The following is a 21,974-nucleotide window of genomic DNA, read 5'->3' as shown; positions in this document are numbered from 1 at the left end:
TGAACCTATATAGAAACCAAACCAAATAGAATTTCGAAATTCTGTGTACCAAATATTTTGGATTTCGGAAATTCAAAAATAAATTTTTTTTATCGAAATTTTTCGTTTCGTCCCATAACCAATATATTGTTAAAATTGTCTAGTTCCTATATTATTTCACACTGTTACTTATTCGCACTTTTACTATATAATAAAGTATTATTTAGTCGACTTTATCCCTCAAATGTTCTTGTTTTATTTATAAATTTTGTTTTAATATTAATTTTATTTTCATTTTATTTCCATTTTCTATTTAATTTTGAAATTCTGTATTTTTTTATATTTTTTTTTTAGATTTTTCTAATTCTAATTGTGTACAAATTGTTTGTGTGTGTGTGTCTGTCTGTGTAACTGTGCTTCTGTGTCTGTCTCGTGTGCTATTCGTGTACCCCGACCGCCCTCTGCAGCACCTCAAAAAATAAATTCATTAGTGTATTTGAGTGTATGTATGGACTTTTAAAAAGAGTGAGTAGCAACAAGCTGGGTTTGTATCATTAACTACCACTACTGCAATTGCCATCTACATACACACTCTCATCTCATCTCACATTCATATTCATCGCATTCGTATTCGCACTCACACACACAGTCCCTACACCCTACATTCGAGCCATGAATATGCAGACTGTTCAGTTTATGGGTCCTGCACAACAACAGCAACAGCCACCACCATTTAGATATAATGGACCACCATTGCATACAATGCAACAGCAGCAACAACAACAGCATCCACATCACCAGCAACATCCACATTCACATCAACAACAACAACAGCAGCAGCAACTGCTGCAGCATCAACAGCAACCAGCCTGGTTTGTTAATAATGGTAGCTCCACTCCTGGCAGTGGTGGTGTTGGTGTCGGTGGTATTAGTGTTAGTGGCATTGAATCTGCTGGTTCTAGTTCTGTTACAAATGCTGGTTTTCTGCCAAATACAAATCCAATTTGTAGCACTACACCAATTAAAGGAAAGGTAAGTGAATTAAATAGAGAATGAACAACAACAATAACAAGCCAACAACAACAAAAATATATATGTATGTTTTATAAAATAGAAAAAAAAGAATTAATTACCTTTAATACTCCACAAATAAACTACAGAAAACAAAATAAAAGAATTACCAGCAAAAATTAAAACTAAAATAAAAAGAAAACAGGAATGTGCTCTTTAAAATTGATTGCAATTGTAGCCCTGAGGAGAAAAAAAGAAACGGTATTTTAATGGTTGCTATTATAGTAAATTAGAAAATCTTTGATTTTATTTTGATCTTTTGGTATTATATATAAAATGTATCGCAAGAAATGGTTAGGATAGATTACACTGTGCTAGTTGAAAAAACTGTCAAGCGGAGCACCCAGCGGCTTAAACTAATTCGGGTACGCTGAATTCATTGATGCTAACCGTTTTTTTAGGTTAGCTCGTATTTTCGAGATATACCGTTATTTCGAAAATGGAGGGGTTGCGCAACATATTTTCGCGTAACTCAAAAACGGTTTATTTTATTGAACAAACTGAAAAAACCGAAATTCCGCAACAAAATTACCCTTAAGCAAATCTTGACATGTTTTTAATCTTCGCAGTTATTTTACAAATATACATTTTTTTTTAGAAAATTTTCGAAATTTTTGGTTTTTAAAACGGCATTAAAAATTGGAAAATGCGTATACGCTCTTAATTTTTAAATTCAAATGCATATAACTTTGGAGTCAGTCACGTTTTGTAAACAATTATTTTTTTTGTTTGACATAGACATTTGTAGTTAGTCCAATAAAAGAAAAAAGGAGCAAATCGGGAAATATTTGGACCCGCTGTTATCAAAAAACTGGAGTATGGTGGGTAAAATGTTGATAATTTAATTTTCAAATGCGAATATCTCGTAAGCTGTAAGAGATAGTTGATATCCAGGACGAGGTTTTTTGTAGTGCTCGAGTGCTGAGGATATACTATATGTGTAAGTTTTTTGAAATCGGAACACAAACGATGAAATAGGATCGTTTTAAAAATTTATCATACCCGAGTCCTACTTTGGGGACCCCTGGCCGCACCTATGGTGGACTCATGTGGTCAAAATTCAAACCTTAAAATCGACAACACTCATTCTTTGCGCGTGTCAAATTTCATTCCAATCGGACTAAGGGTTTAGATTTATTTCCTCTTTTTTTCTCTACCACTGTGCACTGCACCGTTTTAAAAACCAAAAACTTCTAAATTTTTCTAAAAAAATATTTTTTTTGCCAAAAAGAACGACTGCGAATGTTATAAACATGTTAAGATTATCTTGAAGGTAATTTCGTTGGGGAATTTCGGTTTTTTCAGTTTATTCAATAAACTAAACCGTTTTTGAGTTACGCGAATATATGTTGTGCAACCTCCTCCATTTTCCAAATAACGGTATATCTCGAAAATACGAGCTAACCTAAAAAAACGTTTAGCACCACTGAATTCAGCGTACCCGAATTAGTTTAAGCCGCTGGGTGCCACTATTGACAGAAAAAAAGTGTAAATTTCGTGCATAGTGTTATTAAAGATAATGTCATAGAAATTCATTAGAATTTCTACAGCTAAAATATTTTTTAGTGATTGCACATGTTTACTGTAACCATTTCAATATTTTTACTAGATTTTTAACAATGTTATGGTCACTGTAATTATTTCTTAACATAATATGTTTAAGTTACGATTCACATGATTGTACCAATCATATATGTATATGATTGCAATAAATAATTATATGCTTGTGGCAACCATTATTATGATGAAGTATTTACCATATTATGTTGTTTTCGGCTTATGGTTATCATAATCTGAACAACATTATGGTTACAAAAATTTCTGATTTCTGATTTCTAAAAACCAAATTCGTTTACAAATTCGTAAATTTTATAAAAACAGACTGTTAAGTTGATTTAGTTATGTCGACCAAACAAAAAAATGGTTATAAATCTGTATAATAATAGTGAACGAACGAATCGTAGAGGAGGATATAAGCTTTCAGAAGCGTAAAGAAGTCAGCTATTAGATAAACTAAGTCTCATTTGAATATAAGGAGTGAGATCGAAAAAATCTTAACACACGTTATTCCTTAAAACTTTTAACTCAAGTATTATTTGATTTTTTGTTGTTGTTAATCTGATTGAAATGAATTACCAGAAAAAAATGCCCACTAAAATTATTAAATATTTTCAACAAAACCGAACATGGTCCTACAAAAAGTTGGCCAAACAATGCAAGGTCTGCCGTCAAACTTATTCCAATGTTATTACACAGTATCAGGACAACTTGTCCGTTGATATAAACCCTTGTTCAGGTAGAAGGAATGGTCCACACGATGTCAATAGCCAATAAATAGAAAGCATTTTCAAAAGAGCACCCAACATCCGGTAGGAAAGCAGTCCGGTTAGCTCAGTACTCGGACTATTTGGTACGATAAGTTGAAGCCAACGTAGGTTTAAAAACATACAAGGCTCAACAAGTTCCTGACAGAAACTCTGCTAAACACTTAGAGGCTATAGACACAGCACGGAAATTGAAATCAAATTTTATAAATGCTGCATTAAGGATTTCGCAGCTTCCGGATTAATATTTGTATGTTGCTGATGCTCGAGGGAGAAAAGTTTAGGACACAAAATCCGAAAATTTTCCCAAAAAGTTCTTGGCATGGCAAGCAATATGCAATTGTGGCAAAAGAAGCCAAACATTTGTTACAAGCAGCTCTATAAATATCGAAATTTACATCAAGGAATGTTTATAAAAGAGGATGCTTCCATTCATAAGACTTCTTAATGTATCCACTTATTTTCTAGACTGGTACATGAAAAATAATGTGGTATTTGTGTGGTAGATTTTAAACGGAGATGAACCACCTGTTCGAACAAAGTGACAGAAAACTCTATAAAACCCGTAATGGAAGGGTTTCCGGATAAGGTTCATTAATTCATCATTATTCTTATTAAAATGTATGTTAAGATTTTAAGATGCTAAAACTTAATTTTTTGGTTAACACTTGAAACATTTACTAAGTCGAGGGAAAATTGGAGTTCGTGCGCTTTTCTGTGTTGATTAGGTTTGTTTGGTATAGAAAATTTGCAATTTCGGTGCATTATTTCACCTAGCCCCATACTAATATCCCCTCGGAATACTGCTTGAGCAGTCATAAATATGTGGATTATCCGGCAATCCTGATAAAATTATGTACAAATCAGTTCTAAGTAGTGTGAAGTTATACTGTAAATGGGGCAACATTTGTCCCTAGTTCCCATACAAGGTCTCCCACAGAAAATGACTTGATCATTCCTAATTGTCTTATAATAACACAGTGCAACAACCAAAATGCGAATGGGATGAAACCAATTGCAAATGAAAGTTGACATTATCCATAACAAAACCATCAGGGGTTTTTTTTAGTTCAGTGCGAGATTTTTTACACGCATTTGAAGTTGGTGATTTTGGAACGCTGTCTAACAAGAAAAGATCATAGAAAATTTGATAAACTTCTGCTTATTTATTTTTATTATCCTGGAGAGTTGTGGTATCTTACTGTTTTTGGGGTCGAGGAATTAATTTTTGATATTAATTTGTACCTAAAACTCTCGCAAGATGTCGCTGCCATAGATCAATGATCTTTTCTTGTTAGACAACGTTCCTAATCACCAACTTCAAATGCGTGTAAAAAAAATCTCGCACTGAACTAAAAAAACCCCCGAAGGTCTTGTTATGGATAATGTCAACTTTCATTTGCAATTCGGAAAGTTAGATTTTGTATCACTGTCTAAATAATATCGTGATGAAATTGGACATAAACATGTTTTAAATAAACCTAAATCTTTCTATCAACTTTTGTTAGGATCGTCCCATAATTGACCCTACCTCCATTTAACCTCGATATCAGAAAAATATATTATTGTCTCATATTGATGTGGGTATACAAGATTCGGCACACTCTTATTTGTTTTGACCTAGTGCTGTTATAGGAAAAACAATTTAGCAAGCGAGTCATTACTAAACTACTTCTAAGTAATACAGAAGGTATGTAGTAATTTAGAGGTATGTTAATCAGTAATGGTAGGACATTAATAAGTTTTTGCTAAGTAATTAATGCCCTCTCTTGATAACAAATCTTTGTCAATTACTACCACATGTGTAATAATGAGGCATAATGCGAAAGTTACCTATGAAACTATAAATTAAATTCCCTTAAATTCCCTTAAATTACATCTTTAAATATCACTAGATATTAATTTTAAGACTAGTTAAATACTTTTTTTATTTGCTTAGGCATAAATAAATTAATTATCATTAAAATTTTCTAATTTGGCATAATTAAATAACATAATTACTGTTAAGTTATTTTTCATGAATAACTAAATCAAATGAATTGTGGCATTCGGGAGAAGTACATATCGATGGCTTAATATAAAAAAGGCGTAACTCGATTTTTTTGTTACTTTACAGGAGAAGGAAAAAACTTAATAAAATCCATAAAATTTTAGACACAAAATAAGTTTTAATGCAATTTTTAATAAGAACAGACATCATATTTTATTTCTCATTTAAAATTTATTTTTTATTTTAATGAAGTTATTTATTTCATTGATATTTTTGAAAAAAAAAAATAGTTACGCCTTTTTTATTTTAAGCCATCGATATGTAGTTTTATTCATCATACCCTGGGTTGCTAGGTACTTTTCATCGCTGCCCAAACACTATTAAAAATATCCCCAAATATTCCTTTCCAAAAACTAATGAATTTGATAAAAATTACTTTGCGGAAATAATTATTCCAATTTGTTGAAAAAGTACCGATTAGTGTATTTTTTCTTTGTTGAAAAACCGGATGGTTTCTAATATTTCACATTATATTTTCGAATAATTCAACAAGCCGTTTTTTTGTCTGTTAACCGGTTTTTATAATTAAGTTTTTTATAGCAAAAATCTCTCACGATGATTAAAATATGTATGGCGTAAAAAGTAGCAAATATTCGAACATAGCTTATTTCTGAAGCATAATTCAAATTTTGGGGTTCAATCGGTCTTGGAACCGATGACTACGACATAAAGTATTTTCTTTTAACCAGCAATTTTTTTAAGACTATTTAGATTAACCTTCAAGGGGTGCCAAAAACTTTATTTTAATAATATTTTATATTTTGGGTTTCACAATACCCAATTTTGGGGGCAAATCCGTAAGTGTGGCAAGCCTGATATACGAATTTGAATTTAGAGATTTGCATTTAAAATTCGTTTTAACTTTGAATAATTTTTAAATGAATGCATAAGTGCATACATGTGTGTCTATTGGGATGTACTATGTATGTGTTATTATATATAAAAAAAAATCACAACTCACATCAAACAAAACTTTTTAATTAGCATAAATGAGTGAAATATTTATAGTTAAAACACATTAAATATTTAGTAACTTATGAGTTATTAAACAATAGAAGGGCTACCAATAAAAAGCTATTTGTGTCCCGCGATGAAAATGAAAAATTGGTTTAATCAAGAACTAACTTTTGAGTCAGTTCTAAAATAGACCAAGGGCTAGTTAAGTTTGTATTTATGTTTAGTTTAACATTATTAAATTGGTTCCACAAATAAAAAAACTTATCGATGTTTCAACTAAAAATAAAGTTTACTTAAGTTTATTTTCATAATTAGAATCATATACAGTTTTTTCTTCAGAGGAAAGTTCTTTGGAAGACCTTTCGAATGTTCTGAAAAAAGGTCTTTCGCTAATTTTTGTAAAAAAAATCCAAAAATTATTAAAATTCTAGTTTCAGTTTGCAAACCCTAATTTACAGACATATGTATTACAATTTTCAAACATTTAAAGATAAAATTACTACAAATTTTATTATTCAATTCAATGGTATAATAAAATAAAATCATACCATTTCATACACATAAATAATCCAACATCATTCTCTCTCTTTTTATTTTTTTGTTGCAACAACTAAATTTATTAATTCAAAAAAAATTAAATTATATTACACAAATACTGAAAAATGTAAAATAGGGGCAGGATAACAAGTTTTTTAAAACAATAATCTCAATTTTTTTAAATAAATTTTTCATGCCAAATCTCACAGACAATTGCTATTTTCAAAATTTGTTTTATCCAACTAAAAGTAAATTTACCACAGTGTAAAACTGCTAACTAACTTCAAGCTAATTTTACAGGACAGACAAAAAACTTCTAATATTTCCTATTTGTAGCTTAACAAGTAAATGTAATATTCTACTGTCACAGCTTTCAGTAAACGAATATAATTTAATATTTGGAAAATCTAAGAGTGAGTCAGAAGAAACTTTTGTCCAACAAATTGTTTTTAATCGTTAGCTTTTAAAAATATGACAGATATTATAATTTCTAAATCATTCATTTACAACTGTTATTTCGGCCAAAATGGATATCGAAAAAAGTATGTGAAAAAATAGTTAAAACTTTTCAAAAGAATCCAATATGAACTTTTAAAAATACCAAAATATTTGAAGGTTCATCCTTACACTGTTTCAATAGCCATTAAACAGTATAAGGAATACTTGAACTGGGAAAGAATACCTGGAACAGAAAGAAAAAAGGTCCTAAAGATATCGGTAAGGCAAAATAAGTCGAAGAACTCCTTCGAAGAACAGCGAACACTTCTATTAGAAAAGAAGCTTGTAAAGTTAAATTCTCTGATTATTTTGTGTGCAGAGCCAAATACTAGGTTGAAGTCGTATAAAGTTCAGAATGTTCCATGTTCCAGATAGCAATGCATTAAAGAACCTTGAAGCCAAAGAACGATCAAAAAAATTGAGGTAAACTTTTATAAAAAAATACTTCTGTTCCGTTATGGATGACGAAACCTTTCTAAAATTCCGGTCGAGATTCAAAAAGTTTCTGGTGTGGCAAGCCATTGGCAAAAGAAGCCAATCATTTGTGATATCAGACACGATAAACACAGAAATACATATGATGGAGTGTCTACAAAAATGGCCTTTCTTCAAAAAGCACAGAGTGCCTTCATATTTCTGGACCGTTTATTCAAACAATAGTTTAAATTTGGTCTACGGGTGGCAAGTCCACTATTGGGCTCTTGTAATAAAATAATTAAAGAACACAGGATAGGTATCCCAGGACATGTCCGATTTTAAGCGTAAATACAAAAGAGCAACGGAAGAAACTATAAAATCTTTAATGGGAGGATTTCCGAAAAAAGTTGATAAATAACTAGTGAGATCGAAAAAACCTTACCACACGTTTTTCCTTAAAACTTTTAACCCAAAAATTATTTGATTTTAACCATGCCCAACTATATTTTTTCTCTGCGTGTACAGGCCGCATGTTTGAACATATTTCGATAAAATTTCGTACTTATAATTTGTTCGTTCGAAGGACCCTTATTTCACCTAGCTACCATACAAATATCCTCCCGAAATTGTACTTTATCGGTCATAGATATTTAATTTATATATGTATCTCCACAAATTTTGCTCCAATTAAGTTTTATATATACGGAATTCATGTCACCAAATTTTATTGTGATCGGTCCATAATTAGTCATAGCTCCAATATAAGACCCGCTTCCGAAAATCACTTTAACGTGCTTCTCTTAAAAATGTTGGTATACACATAAAATATACATAAATCACACGACCTAATTCATGGTGATGATCCATAATTTGTCAAATTCCCATATAAGCCCCATTTCGAAAATCGCTCAAAAATATAAATTATTGAAATTTTAAAAAAGAAATGTTTTTGCTCTTTTACTTAGTGTAGGGTATTATATGGTCGGGCTTGACCGATCATACTTTCTTACTTGTTTTTTGATCAAGTTACCTTTGAAAAATATGTTAGTTATTATGTTTAATGTCAATTATGTTCATTTGTTGTTAATCTGATTAAAATAAGTGACGGGAAAATAGTGCCTACTAAAATTATTAAATATTTTCAACATAACCCAACTTGTCTTATAAAAAGTTGACCAAACAATCAAAGGTCTGCCGTCAAACTGATTACAATGTTATTAAACAGTATCGGGAGAAATTGTCCGTTGATAGAAACCCTGGTTCATGTAGAAGGAATGGTCCACATGGTGTTTCAAAAGCCAATAAATAGAAAGTATTTTCAAAAGAGCTCCGTTCCCAAAGTTAAAGCCAATGCAGGTTTAAAAACATACAAGGCTCAAAAAGTTTCTGACAGGAACTCTGCTAAAAATTTAGAGGCCAAAGACAGAGCCCGGTATTGAAGTCATGTTATATATAAAAGATATACCTGTTGCATAATGGATGACGAAACGCATGTTGTAGAAAAGTTTAGGGCCCAAAAAGTTCTTGGTATGGCTAGCAATATGCAGTTGCGGCAAAAGAAGTCAAATATCTGTTACAAAGGGCTCTATAAATACCGAAATTTACATAAAGGAATGTTTACAAAAGAGAATGTTTCCATTCGTAAGACTTCTTAATGTGTCCACTTATTTTTGGCCTGATTTGGCATCCTATCAATAATGTGGTATTTGTACCAAGAGAGACAAATCCTCCAAACTGGCTGGAGCTAAGGCCAGTGGAGAGATGGCGGCATGAAATAACCCCGCACGAAATAACACCCCAAAAATAAAATGAAATAACCCCCCAAAATTTGGGGCCTTATTTCATATGCAATAAAACCCCAGTTTTGAAAATGAAATAAGACCCCAACGAAATGAAATAATGCCCCAAACAGAAATGAAATAACACCCCATTATTGGGGTCTTATTTCATATGAAATAGAACCCCAATTTTTAAAATGAAATAACTCCCCAAACACAGTGAAGGTGATCAAAAACAATTGGGGGATTCAAACGGTCTGCTATTAGGTCATAATGTCCGATAGTTTAAACACATTTTTGTTGTTTTTCAAAAACAAAAAAATTAAACTAATAAGACTTTTTGAACTATTTTTATGGTTTTATCATAAAATTAAAAATCGCGCGATTTTTTATTTTTTACACAATTTTTTGCTTGCGGCGCTTGATTACAAAGCATTACACTCATTTGCAAATCAATATCTCAACTAAACTTGTTTTAAGTTAAACCTTATAGCTCTTATTAAAAAAGTTAAAGCAGACTAAATATACAAATTTCCTATGAAAAAGTAGACCTTTTTTAAAATTAAAATCTACATAATTTTTGTTTTTATTTATTTAAATGTGAGGAAATAAATTGAATTGCTTCCTCGGAAAGCAACAATAGGAAATAGAACAATATTTATACCCTACACCACCATAGTGGGGAGGGTATTATGTGTTTGTGCAGATGTTTGTAACGACCAAAAACCACCTTAAAGTATACCGATCGACTTAGAATCACTTTCTGAGTCGATTAAGCGATGTCCGTCCGTCTGGTCGGCTGGCTGGCTGGCTGTCCATGTAAACCTTGTGCGCAGAGTACAGGTCGCAATTTTGAAGATATTTCGATCAAATTTGGTACATATTATTTTTTCGGCCCAAGGACCAAGCCTATTGAAACTGGATGAAATCGGTCCGCTATTTCACCTAGCCACCATACAAATGTCCTCCCGAAATTGCACTTTATCGGTCATAAATGTTTAATTTATAAATGTATCTCCACTAATTCCGCTCCAAATAAGTTTTATATACACAAAATTCATGTCACCAAATTTTGTTACGATCGGTCCATAATTAGTCATAGCTTCCAAAAATCACTTTAACGTGCATAAATCGCTTAAAAATGTTGGTAAACACACAAAATTCAACATAGTTAACTTTAATATAGACATAAATCACACGACCTAATTTCATGGTGATCGGTCCGTAATTGGTCATAGCCCCCATATAACCCCACTTCCGAAAATCACTCAAAAATATAAATTATTGAAATTTTAAAAGAACATTTTTTTTTGCTCTTTTACTTAGTGTAGGGTATTATATGGTCGGGCTTGACCGACCATATATTCTTACTTGTTTTTAACTTACTAACATACAACTCAAATCTTATTAAGCTCATTGGAGAGGTATGGCCCTTAATATTCCTGGAAGATCTTCGCATTCGTCCTTAATTATATTAAGAGCCTTTAATTATTATACAATTCTTCTTCGTTCTTGTGGTTGTGCTCAACATAATTCTTGGCAAGTAAACAGTTACCAGCTGTTAGCACACTTACTCTTGCCTTGCAAGTTTTATTCCGGTACTCTTATTTACTGGTACTGGACTTTTTGACATTCTGACCCAAAAAAATTCATTCTGAACCCAGTTTCAATTTCAAAATTTATTTTTATTCTTTACAACTTTCTTTGCACTGTGAAATTATCATGATCTTAAGTTTGCGAAATTATCACTTCAACTTTATTTTTGTGAATGGTAAATACATGTTGTTAATATATCGGGACATAATTTACAGATTTTAAGTTTTCTTTATATATTAAAAAATGAAATTATCTACCAAAATGTATATTGGGGACTTATTTCATAATGATTTTTTGGGGTATTATTTCATATGAAATAATCCCCCATTTCAAAATATGAAATAATACCCCAAAAAATGAAATAACCCCCCAAAAATCGTTGTTGTTGCTCTCTGTACTAATTTTTGGGGGGTTATTTCATTTTATTTTTGAGGGATTATTTCGTGGGGGGTTATTTCATGCCGCCGGAGAGATATTGGGCTCTGGTTAAAAGAGAATTGAAGAGCACAAAAAGGTGTCCAATAGTGTGGTAGATTTTAAACGGAGATATGGACTACCTGTTCAAACACAGAGACAGAAATCACTATAAAAACCTTAAAGGAAGGGTTTCCGAAAAAGGTTCATAAATTTATCACTATTGCTTAGAACTATAAATATTATATTTTTTGTAAAGTTACGTTTCCGCATACACCGTAATCGCCACCGAAAACGAAATTCCATACATTTGCACCGAAAAAAAGTTCGTTTCAGAAATCGGCAACGAAAATTGGGAACGAAACGGCACCGATCAGTAACGAAAAACCTGTCATTTGGGGCCGGATCGAAATAAACTTCAAGTATGTTGTTTTCAGTGCTGTAAGAACGAAATTATTTGAATTATTTTTTCATTTCAAATATAAAGAAAATCAAAATGAATAAAAAAATTCAATTTTCTTTATTGGCAGAGAAAAAAAATAATAGATTTTGTCAAAAATAATGACATTTAATGTGCGACATCCAAAATTAAAAAAATATTTTCGTTTCTGTTTTATGCCGTAACGCAGCCAACTGAAACGAAAACAATTCAGAAACGAGACGGTGACGAACACCAACGTTTTTCAGTTTTCGTTATCGTCGCCGATTACGGTGTATGCGGAAACCCAGCTTAAGTTGTGATAATAATTTCAATCAAATAAAAAAGTATAAAAACTGTAGGTTTAGTGGTTTCCTTTTTATTAACATTTATGTATGTTAAGATTTTTTCGATCTCACTCCTTACAAGTTATTAAAAACAAAAACCGCGTTCAAAAGATATTGTAAATCCCTCATTTAAATCATATATCCAATATAATTTTTTAGAAAATAATGCTTCTTTGACCTAAAACTCAAACCTTCAAAAAAGATGAGTAACCTTTAAACATTATCAGATTTTGCTAAAATTTTCAGCATTTTGAGCAACATTGGGAGCATCGAAAAAGTGCAAAATCATAATAATTTTATTATATTAAAACCACAAAATTTGTATTATATAAATAATTCTAAAAAATTATTTAACCACAAAATAATTTGAATAACTATTTAGATTGTCCTCCTAGTTATTTATGTAGATGATGTTATAAATAAATACAATTTTGTGCATAAATATTTACAACAATGGCAACAAATATGAAAATAAAATATTATTGAAAACAATGAAAGTAAAAACCCATATAATCAAATTTAAATACAAATACACACAAAGCCACATGGATACACACACACATACACTCATTCAAACAATCCTACACAAAATTGTATTTATTGTTTAAAGCCTTTTTATACCCACCACCAAAATGATGAGGGACATATTGAGTTTGTCATTCCGTTTGTAACACATCGAACGAAATATTCATAAAAGTATATACATATATTCTGGGTCCCTATAAAATTCTAAGAAGATCCGTGTATGATCCTTCCGTCTGCCTACATAGCAGGATTAGGGAATGAAATATTCTTTGTTGATCTGAAATGGGCAAAATCGCTCAAACCAGAGTCGTGGACCAAATCCAAAAAGAGTTGATATTTTTCAAAAGTTTTTTGCAATTTTCTTTAAATATATAGCAGATAATAAAGAATGTTTTTTAAGACCGATGGAACTTACTAAAGGGTTAACACTTTTAGACATTTATGATCATTAAACTTTTGAAAATCATCATGAATTTATTAACGCTTGAACAACGCTGCCAAATTATCCAAATTTACTTTGAAAATCAAATCGCAAAATTGTATCTTATATTGCTGGTGGGTATATAAGATTCGGCACAGATGAATACAACACTCTTACTAGTTATACCCTTCAACTTCGTGAGAAGGGTATATATAAGTTTGTCATTCCGTTTGTAATTCCCACAATATAATTTTCCAACCCTATAAAGTATATATATTCTGGATCCTTATAGATAGCGGAGTCGATTAAGCCATGTCCGTCTGTCTGTTGAAATCAATTTTCTGAAGACCCCAGATATCTTCGGGATCCAAATCTTCAATTTTGTCAGACATGCTTTCGAGAAGTTTCCTATTTAAAATCAGCAAAATCGGCCCACAAATGGCTGAGATATAAGGAAAAACCCGGGACAACCTCGATTTTTGACCTATTTTTGATCTATATCTGGATTACTAAGTCATTAATATAGACAATATGGATATCTAATGATAGATATTTCAAAGTGCATTACAACGATGTATATTAGGCTATAGTAAGTTGGACCTACAATGGGTGAAAATCGTGAAAAATATTTTTTAAACCGAATTTTTTTCACCAACAATTTTTTTTTCAAAAATTCTTTTTCCAAAAAAAATTGTTTAAAAACTAAAAAAAAAAAATTAAAAAAATAAAAAAAAATTCGAATTTTTTTTTCATCCAAAAATATTTTTTTTCAAAAATTCTTTTTCCAAAAAAAAAAAATTTTTAAAAACTAAAAAAAAAATTAAGAAAAAAATTGTAAAAAACTTTTTAAAAAATTTTAATTTTGTTTAATTAAAAATACATATTAAAAAAAATGTTTGAGTACAATTTGGTGAAGGGTATATACGATTCGCCACAGACGATTACAACACTCTTACTAGTTTTGTTACTGTTTTTATTACAGTCTTTATGTGTTGTGTCTTGTCTGTTGTGTAGTATTATTTTATTTATTTATTTTGTATAAATATTTCTTTATAGAATTAAATGTTTTAAATGTTGTTGGTACTAAATACATTGTCTGTATGAATGCCCCAATATTTTAATGTGTGTATTGTGATGCAAATGACAAATTACTTTAAGGCATTTTGATGCATTAAAGAAAATTTTATTTATTCAAGGTTTTCAATTGTTCTTTTCTCTAGTTTGTTTCTCTTATTTTTTTTTTGTGCACAAGATTTTAAGAATATAATATTTCAATTGTAGATTATTTTAATTTACATTTAAAGCTCGAAAGAATTGTAAATGTGTGTTGTTTGTAACAAGACTTTGTTTGTAGTTGGTAGTCAATATATCCGGTTGTAGGTTTTTAATACTAACTATGTACGTGTATAAAGCGGAAACCAATGTGTCTACATTTAGAGTGGAAATTACAAATGCAGACATGATATCAGGGTTTACAATTGCTACTATATTAGCCGTCAATTGCAGTAAATATACATTTTTATCAATCTGCATACTAAAAATATAGTTACTATTATAATTTTGTATAACTCTGCTAATATAAATTGCTGTTACTATTCATATATTACTATACAAATTGCAATGTTAGTTTGCAATTTCTAGTAGCAGATACAAACAGTTGTCAACTCGTTATTGTAGCACAACAACCAAAATATATGTTCGTGCTATAGCAGCATACACACTTTTTTGCCGAACTAATATTGCGCGTCAGCATTCGTTTTTGTTTTGTTGTGCTAGCAATTTTCTCTGGCAGCAATTTACATTTCTTTGGTTGCTCTGCTATGGTTGCATTGATATTTCTTGTTTTTTGGCTATTTGGATGCTGCTAGTTATTTTATTGTCAAGTATGTAATACGAAATAACGATTATTCATTAGTGTAAATATTTTTGAATCTAACTGAGATATTGACTTGCATTTTTTTTGTAAGACCAAAAATTAAAATATCTAAACAAGAAAAAAAATGTTCGGAATAAATGTGGATCAAATTGTTCCTAATATGTATTTGCAATCCTATTAAAATTTTGATAAAAATTTTAGTTTTAGAAACTCAATAAATATGTAATATGTAATAAAATCTTTATTTATTAGCAAAACTCAATGAAATTTTCAACGTTTTTTAAATTTGTCATTCCAAATTACAAAGTGTAAAAAACCTTTTCAAAAGGTCAAAAGGAATCCCACAATTCCTAAAAATGTATGCGAAAATCCCGAAAATGGTATTTTTTACAATTTTAACCATAGGGTCTACATTTCCTCCGGGGCTGGGAAAATACTTTGGGGATAAATAGGAAACACATCAAGGTTTCTAAAGCTGCTTTCCGTTTTTTGATCCCAACTTTGGGATTTTAGAACATGTGGCCCAAAGTTGAAATTTTGATAAAAAAATAGGTCAAATTCCGAAGGACGAAAGGGCAACATGTTCAAAAAATAGGACATGTTTTTTATACCAAAATGTTCTCTGTAAAGCTACCTTACAGAAAAACATAAAATTGTTATATGTTCTTAAAGAAATTTTTTTTTTAATAAAAAAGAGTTCAGTCACCTTTTCATCCATTTATTTTTGGATCTATAATCGATATTACTCTGAAATATTTTGTATATTACTGATAATTTAGTTGTCTAACTAACAAAAAAAAATCGAGCCTGTTCGGTACAAAAGTACGACATATATTTTTAAAAAAGCGGACCAAGGTATGGCAAAATTTTAAAATTTCAATTTTGAAATGCTTATAACTCGAAAAGTATAAGAGATAAATAGCACACGCAAGCATATTTTTTCAAGACATAGGCGAGCGCTTTCTAAACATATAAAACTCTTTGAAATCGAGTGGGAAACAAAAAAAATGGCACGTGTTTAAAAATTTTGCATGTCGAAGGTACCTTATTTTGAGCCCCCATAGCGCCGCCCCTGGGGCATTTGTTGGGCCCATTTTAATAATTTAAACTCGAATACTCATTGGCTACGCCCGCGTCAAATTTTATCCTGATCAGATCAGCAGTTTAGAAATGCCAGATTTATTTCAAAAAAAATTTGATTCTGCCCAACTGTACATTGGGTGTGTTTACTGATATGTTGTTATGCACTTATCAAGAACAGCAACTGATAGCATCAATTGCAGAAATGTCAATTGTGCTATAGCACAACCACAGAAGTGTGTATTTTTGCTAGAAAAGTTTGACAGCACAACAAAATAGAACGAATGGAGTGCAATATTAGCATTACAAAAAAACTGTGTGTGCTACTAAAGCACGAACATATATTTTGGTGGATGTGCAATTAATTGTGTTTGCTACTAAAAATTGCAGACTAGCATTGCAATTTTAATAGTAATACGAACGAACAGTATGAATATTTATATTAGTTGATTGTGATGAAATGAGATAATTTCATATTTATTGCATAGTCAAATGTAAGCAATATGTTGCTAGAGCTGAATATCGAAACCCTGCATGATATGACAATAGAGATATCGTCACATAATTGGGGAATTTAAAAAAACGAACAAAATTGTAAACTGTAAATACTAAATTATTTCGTAAAGTCCATAGTTAAAATTTAACGAAAATATAAAAAGGTACTTTTTTGAAAAAAAGTACTTTATCTACTACTATTTTCTCATAATATTAAAATATCCACAAATATTTATATTTAACTAAATTAATAGTTATTCCTTATAGTTTTATTAAAAATATATAAAAATTTGTGATTTTTTGTAAAAAATATTTTTATAATACTAAAAATTAAAATTTATTAAAAATATAAAAAAGTTCTTTCAAATAAGTTCTTACATTGTTTGAATTCGCTAGGAAAATAACTTTAAAATTGTTCTTAGTTTATGTTTATAAAACTACTAAACTGTACGTACAATTTACTGCTATTCTTGTAAAAAACATAAATTTTATTTCAGTGCAAAAAAAAACTAACATTTTCTAAAAATACTTTATTTTAAAACTTATAAAAATTCGCCTCCCATAAACTTTAATATTGTCAATCTTGACCCATAACAATTTTTCTTCCATCCCCCAAATTTTTGCTGTTTTTCATAATAAATTTTCAATATTTTAATATAAATTTTCTTTTAGCAAACACATACAAAAGAAGTTGTGAACAAAAAAAAAAAAAAATTTTGAACAAACTGATATTAAAATAAATATATGACCTGAATATAAAAAGGATATTTTTGTTATTGTTGTTTCATTTTCATGTTCATGTTACTTTTATTTTTTTTGTTCATCATATTTAAGCTTTTTTCAATAAACGCCTACTCTTTAGTTGGTAACTTCTTCTTTGAATATGGCTGAAAAAAAAAATGTGAATGGATGTATGTATGTGAAATATTTAATGTTTATATGATTGTGTATGAGTTTTCATGTTTGTATAAGTAGGGTAATAACAAAATGAAATCTCAAAGTGTTCATAAGCCAAAAAAATATATATAAAAAAACTACAACAAAAAGCTGAGCAAAAAAAAAAAAGAGAAAACTGAAATTGTAATAATGTAAAATAGTTCATATATAATAACATGAAATTTTTTAGACTCAAACGCCTGCCCTTTAAACGCATCCTGTTATTTTTCGTTGCTGTAGGCTTTATTTCCTTTCCTCTTTAGCATGTTCGTTTTGTTTTTTATTTTCTATATTCTCGGTTCTTTTTTTTATGGATGCTGGCAATAAATTAAATCTCAACCATAAAAGGGCAAATGTTAATACTCACACCCACTAATACACTTAAACACATACATGCAACGAAACTCTCCGACATACATCCATTCATTTGAAACATATAAGTAACCTGCAGATCACGGTGCACAGACATGCCACTGAAGAAAACTCCAAAAGTCAAATCGATGGTTTTCGAACAAGCCCTCAAATCGCTCGTGCAGAATGTCCAATATAACATGAGTACGTAGCACTGTCCTATTGAACCAAAATGTCGTTGCTTACCATATCATTCAATTCAGGCCAAAATAAGTTGCCCAAAATTCACACCAAATATAGATTTTTTTCGAAGAGCATTTGACGCTTTTGGATCACATGTGAATTGGTATCGTCCCAAATTCAACAATTTTGTATTTTCACGTACCCATTCACCCAGAAATAGGCGAAGCACGTGGAACATTATTTTCAAAGTTTTGACTGTAGACTCTATCCGTGTTTTATTAAAGCGAAAAGGACAGTTGATGTCCTCTGCATTACCATTCGCTGGTAGAATCAATAGTAAATGTTTGTACAAAAGCAATGTCAATATCGATGCAGTACGTGAGAGTGTTGCTGAAAGTCCAGGTCGGCGTTTCATAGAAAAATATGAAATATTAAAAAATGTGTAAATTGGGTGTATGACTTAAAAATGCGGAATTTTTTCAAATGGATTCCGATCCAAAAGAACTGTTCATCTTTTGAGGCCAAGAACGAATCAAGCCTATATCGGATACTCTGTTCCAAAGTGAAGCGTATCAGAGAGAGAGAGAGAGATCTCTACTTCGATCAAAACAAATAGTAGTCGGACCGGGCACGTTGTGGACTATAAGTCGGGTGAGACTTTTGAACAGGTATTGCAACATGTGGCCGAGCGTTGACATGATGGAATATTACGGTTTCGACCAATGCTGGCTTCAAACGAATTAGTTGCGCTTGTTACAGGTTCCCTGTGATGGTCTGGTCAGATTTCAGCAACTCATAATAGGTAGGATCCTTTTGGTATCACTAAATAAACAGCATTAACTTAGTGCCATGGATATTTGGCTTTGTTGTCGATTCCTCTGGTTGGCCGGGCTCTACATATGATCTCATACGCTTCGGGTTATCGTAATGGTTCCATTTTTCATCAGAAGTAATGATTTGAAGCAAAAATAATTTTCTTTTATAGCGTTCAAGCATTACGTCGGAATGCAAAATCGTCTTTCAAGGTCTCTCGTCTTTAATTCGTATGGTACCCAATTTCCCGGCTTTTGGTTGAATCCTGGTGCTAGCAAACCGTTTTTTTTAAACACACAAACTGCTAAGCTTTTTGCTTGTCTGCAGATATACCCAGAGTCTCTGTCGGGAATCGAATCGACAATAAAGCCAAATATCCATGGCACTAAGTTAATGCTGTTTATTTAGTGATACCAAAAGGATCCTACCTATTATGAGTTGCTGAAATCTGACCAGACCATCACAGGGAACCTGTAACAAGATTAATAGCCCAGCACACGTCTAGTTTATCGAGTAGCTGCCAATGATTCTACTTGCTCTTCTTGAGTTTGACAACAATCTTCATGGAGTAATGTCTCATAGTGTTGCTCTTCAAATTTTTTTTGGCTGGTCTAAGCGATCTTTCGACATTTTCGAAGCAGAAAACAACTTAGTTCTTTACACTGATAATAAATAACAGATATGTTCCCTTCAAAATGACATATAAGTTATTAAAAACAAAAACTGCTTTCAAAAGATTGTAAATACCGCATCATACACCTAATAGTAAATTTTTCATAATTTTTTTAATTGCATAAAAATCGTACTAACATTTATTTTAACTATTTTTAATTGGATTTTTTTTTCAACATTAAATTTTTTTTAAATACTGCTAATTTGACTCAAATCTTTTGCCCCGATTTTGATCAAATTTTTAGCATTTGGTTTCTAGATGACGTAGAACAATATTAGATCTAGGAAGCATTAAAAATATAACAAGTTAGAACGGTATATTAAATACCCCCCACCTGTATACATATTTGTTAAGTTGATATATATGGGAGCTATAACCAATTATAGGCCGATCATCATAGAATTAGGTATAACGACTTTGGTATATATGGGGATTATTTATTTATTTATGACGAATTTCAACTTAATAGCGATATTTATAAGATATTTATGCTAATTTAAGTGAATTTATGCTAATTTATATGGGGGCTATGGTCAAATATGGGCCGATCCACAAAAAATTTAGTGTTTTGATTTCTTTTAGTACGAAACTTATTTTTGCTGAATTTTGTATGGATACAGCAATTCTGAAGGTATTTATAGACCATTGAACCATATTTTGGGAAGAAATTTGTAGGGGGGCTAGGAGAAATTATGAACCGATTCTTTTAATTTTCACCAGAGTTAGTCCTTTTATTATAAAAATAACGTGTGTAAAGTTCTATGGTATTATCTGCAATATATTTACACAAATAACCAAAAATATGTGAAAATTGTAAATTTTTTTTTAGGTTGTCTCACATTTTGGTTCATGGCTCTGGTTCTACTGAACTGATTTTGCTGATTTTCAATACCAAACTGCTTAGGACAACAATAAACATATTTTTTGCAAGTCTACTAATTTTGTTGGCGTATTTTGGACGTGAGCGTGTTTTACACAGACACACAGACCGACGGACATGGCTCAATCGACTTAGAATTTCATAAGGACCAAGAAAATATATACTTTGTTGGGTCTCAGATGAATATTTCTCAATGTTACACACGGAATGACAAACTTATATGTATATACCCTCATTCACCACTTGTGGTGGTGGAGGGTATAAAAAGAGTAAAATAAGGCCCTGTCCACTGTGTATTTTATGATTTATTAAAAATATAACAATCCAAGTAAAAACATGAGTCAATTTTGGGACACCCTTTTTTAGTATGAAAGATAGTTGTTACCACTTTTATCGATTTACTGTTTTGTTTACGAAACCTACCAAAGAGGAACCCAATTGACAGAGGTAACTGACACTGAACTAGTTACATGACTCATTCTTAGGTGTTAGTTGTAACAATTTATATGAAAGTGACCTGACTCTTTAACCCACTATTCTTGTAGAACGCGGCAATTTAACACCTGTTACAGATCAAGGAATTTCTTCATACGAACTGGTTCAGTTTCGGATAACTATTATTTAATAATTGAAACCAAATTGAAGAAGTTTAGTGGTATATCTGTAATCAAATGACACAGAACGAACATAGTAAATACAATAATTGTGTGGCTCAATGCATTACTTTAATGGATACCATGGATACATGGATACCATTGATGCTTTTAAAACTGCAGGGTTGTTCATGTATGTTTCATTTTCATTACTTATACATTTAAACATTCTCGTACTCGTATCGTACTCGTTGTTGCCTACAAACACAAAATTTCTGTAACTTTTCCCTCAAGTTTTTATTTTATTTTGTTCATGCTCATATTAAATGTCTGTTGCATTTTTTTAATTTTTTTTCTGTTGGTTTGTTGTACAGTTGTTTGTGTAAACTGCAATTTTTAATTTTTGTAAAGCACCCTACAAAAAGTTTTATTCACGAATTAAGATATAAACTGTTGATTTTGAGGGGGCTTAAGTCAAGCTGTAGTCGAAGTTGAGATTCTGATAGAAGTCGGACTCTAAAGTATCTACCTATAAGCAAAAACATAGATAATAGAAGTTACACTGTATTTACAAGTAAACATGTTGATTATGGAAGTAGTTAATCCCAAAATCATTTTAAATGATAGCAAAATTTCATATTATTCCTTTGGAACAAATGAGAAAAAAATAAAGTTAGAGTCCTGAAAATATGTAGAATCTTTAATGAATCAAATTTTATTTTCAGGGAGTAACCGTAGTAACTTTTTTTTCGTGAGCCAGTC

At 30.9% G+C, this 21,974-nt stretch overlaps 1 protein-coding gene across 3 annotated transcripts in view; it reads left to right on the top strand.

Annotated features, from left to right (window-relative positions):
* The first annotated feature begins 642 nt into the window (after positions 1 to 642).
* The window catches only part of LOC135953254 (protein alan shepard-like), a 119,440-nt gene continuing 98,108 nt past the window's right edge, over positions 643 to 21,974 (top strand). For all 3 annotated transcript variants that reach the window (XM_065503048.1, XM_065503047.1, XM_065503049.1), the window contains exon 1: positions 643 to 1,011. In XM_065503048.1, the coding sequence (XP_065359120.1) occupies positions 652 to 1,011 (360 nt within the window). In that variant the 5' untranslated portion in view covers positions 643 to 651. The remainder of the gene's footprint in view (positions 1,012 to 21,974) is intronic.

Source organism: Calliphora vicina, chromosome 3 (genome assembly GCF_958450345.1).
Source record: "Calliphora vicina chromosome 3, idCalVici1.1, whole genome shotgun sequence".
In the NCBI taxonomy this organism is placed as follows: domain Eukaryota; kingdom Metazoa; phylum Arthropoda; class Insecta; order Diptera; family Calliphoridae; genus Calliphora; species Calliphora vicina.
This window is presented reverse-complemented; position numbering and strand designations above follow the sequence as displayed.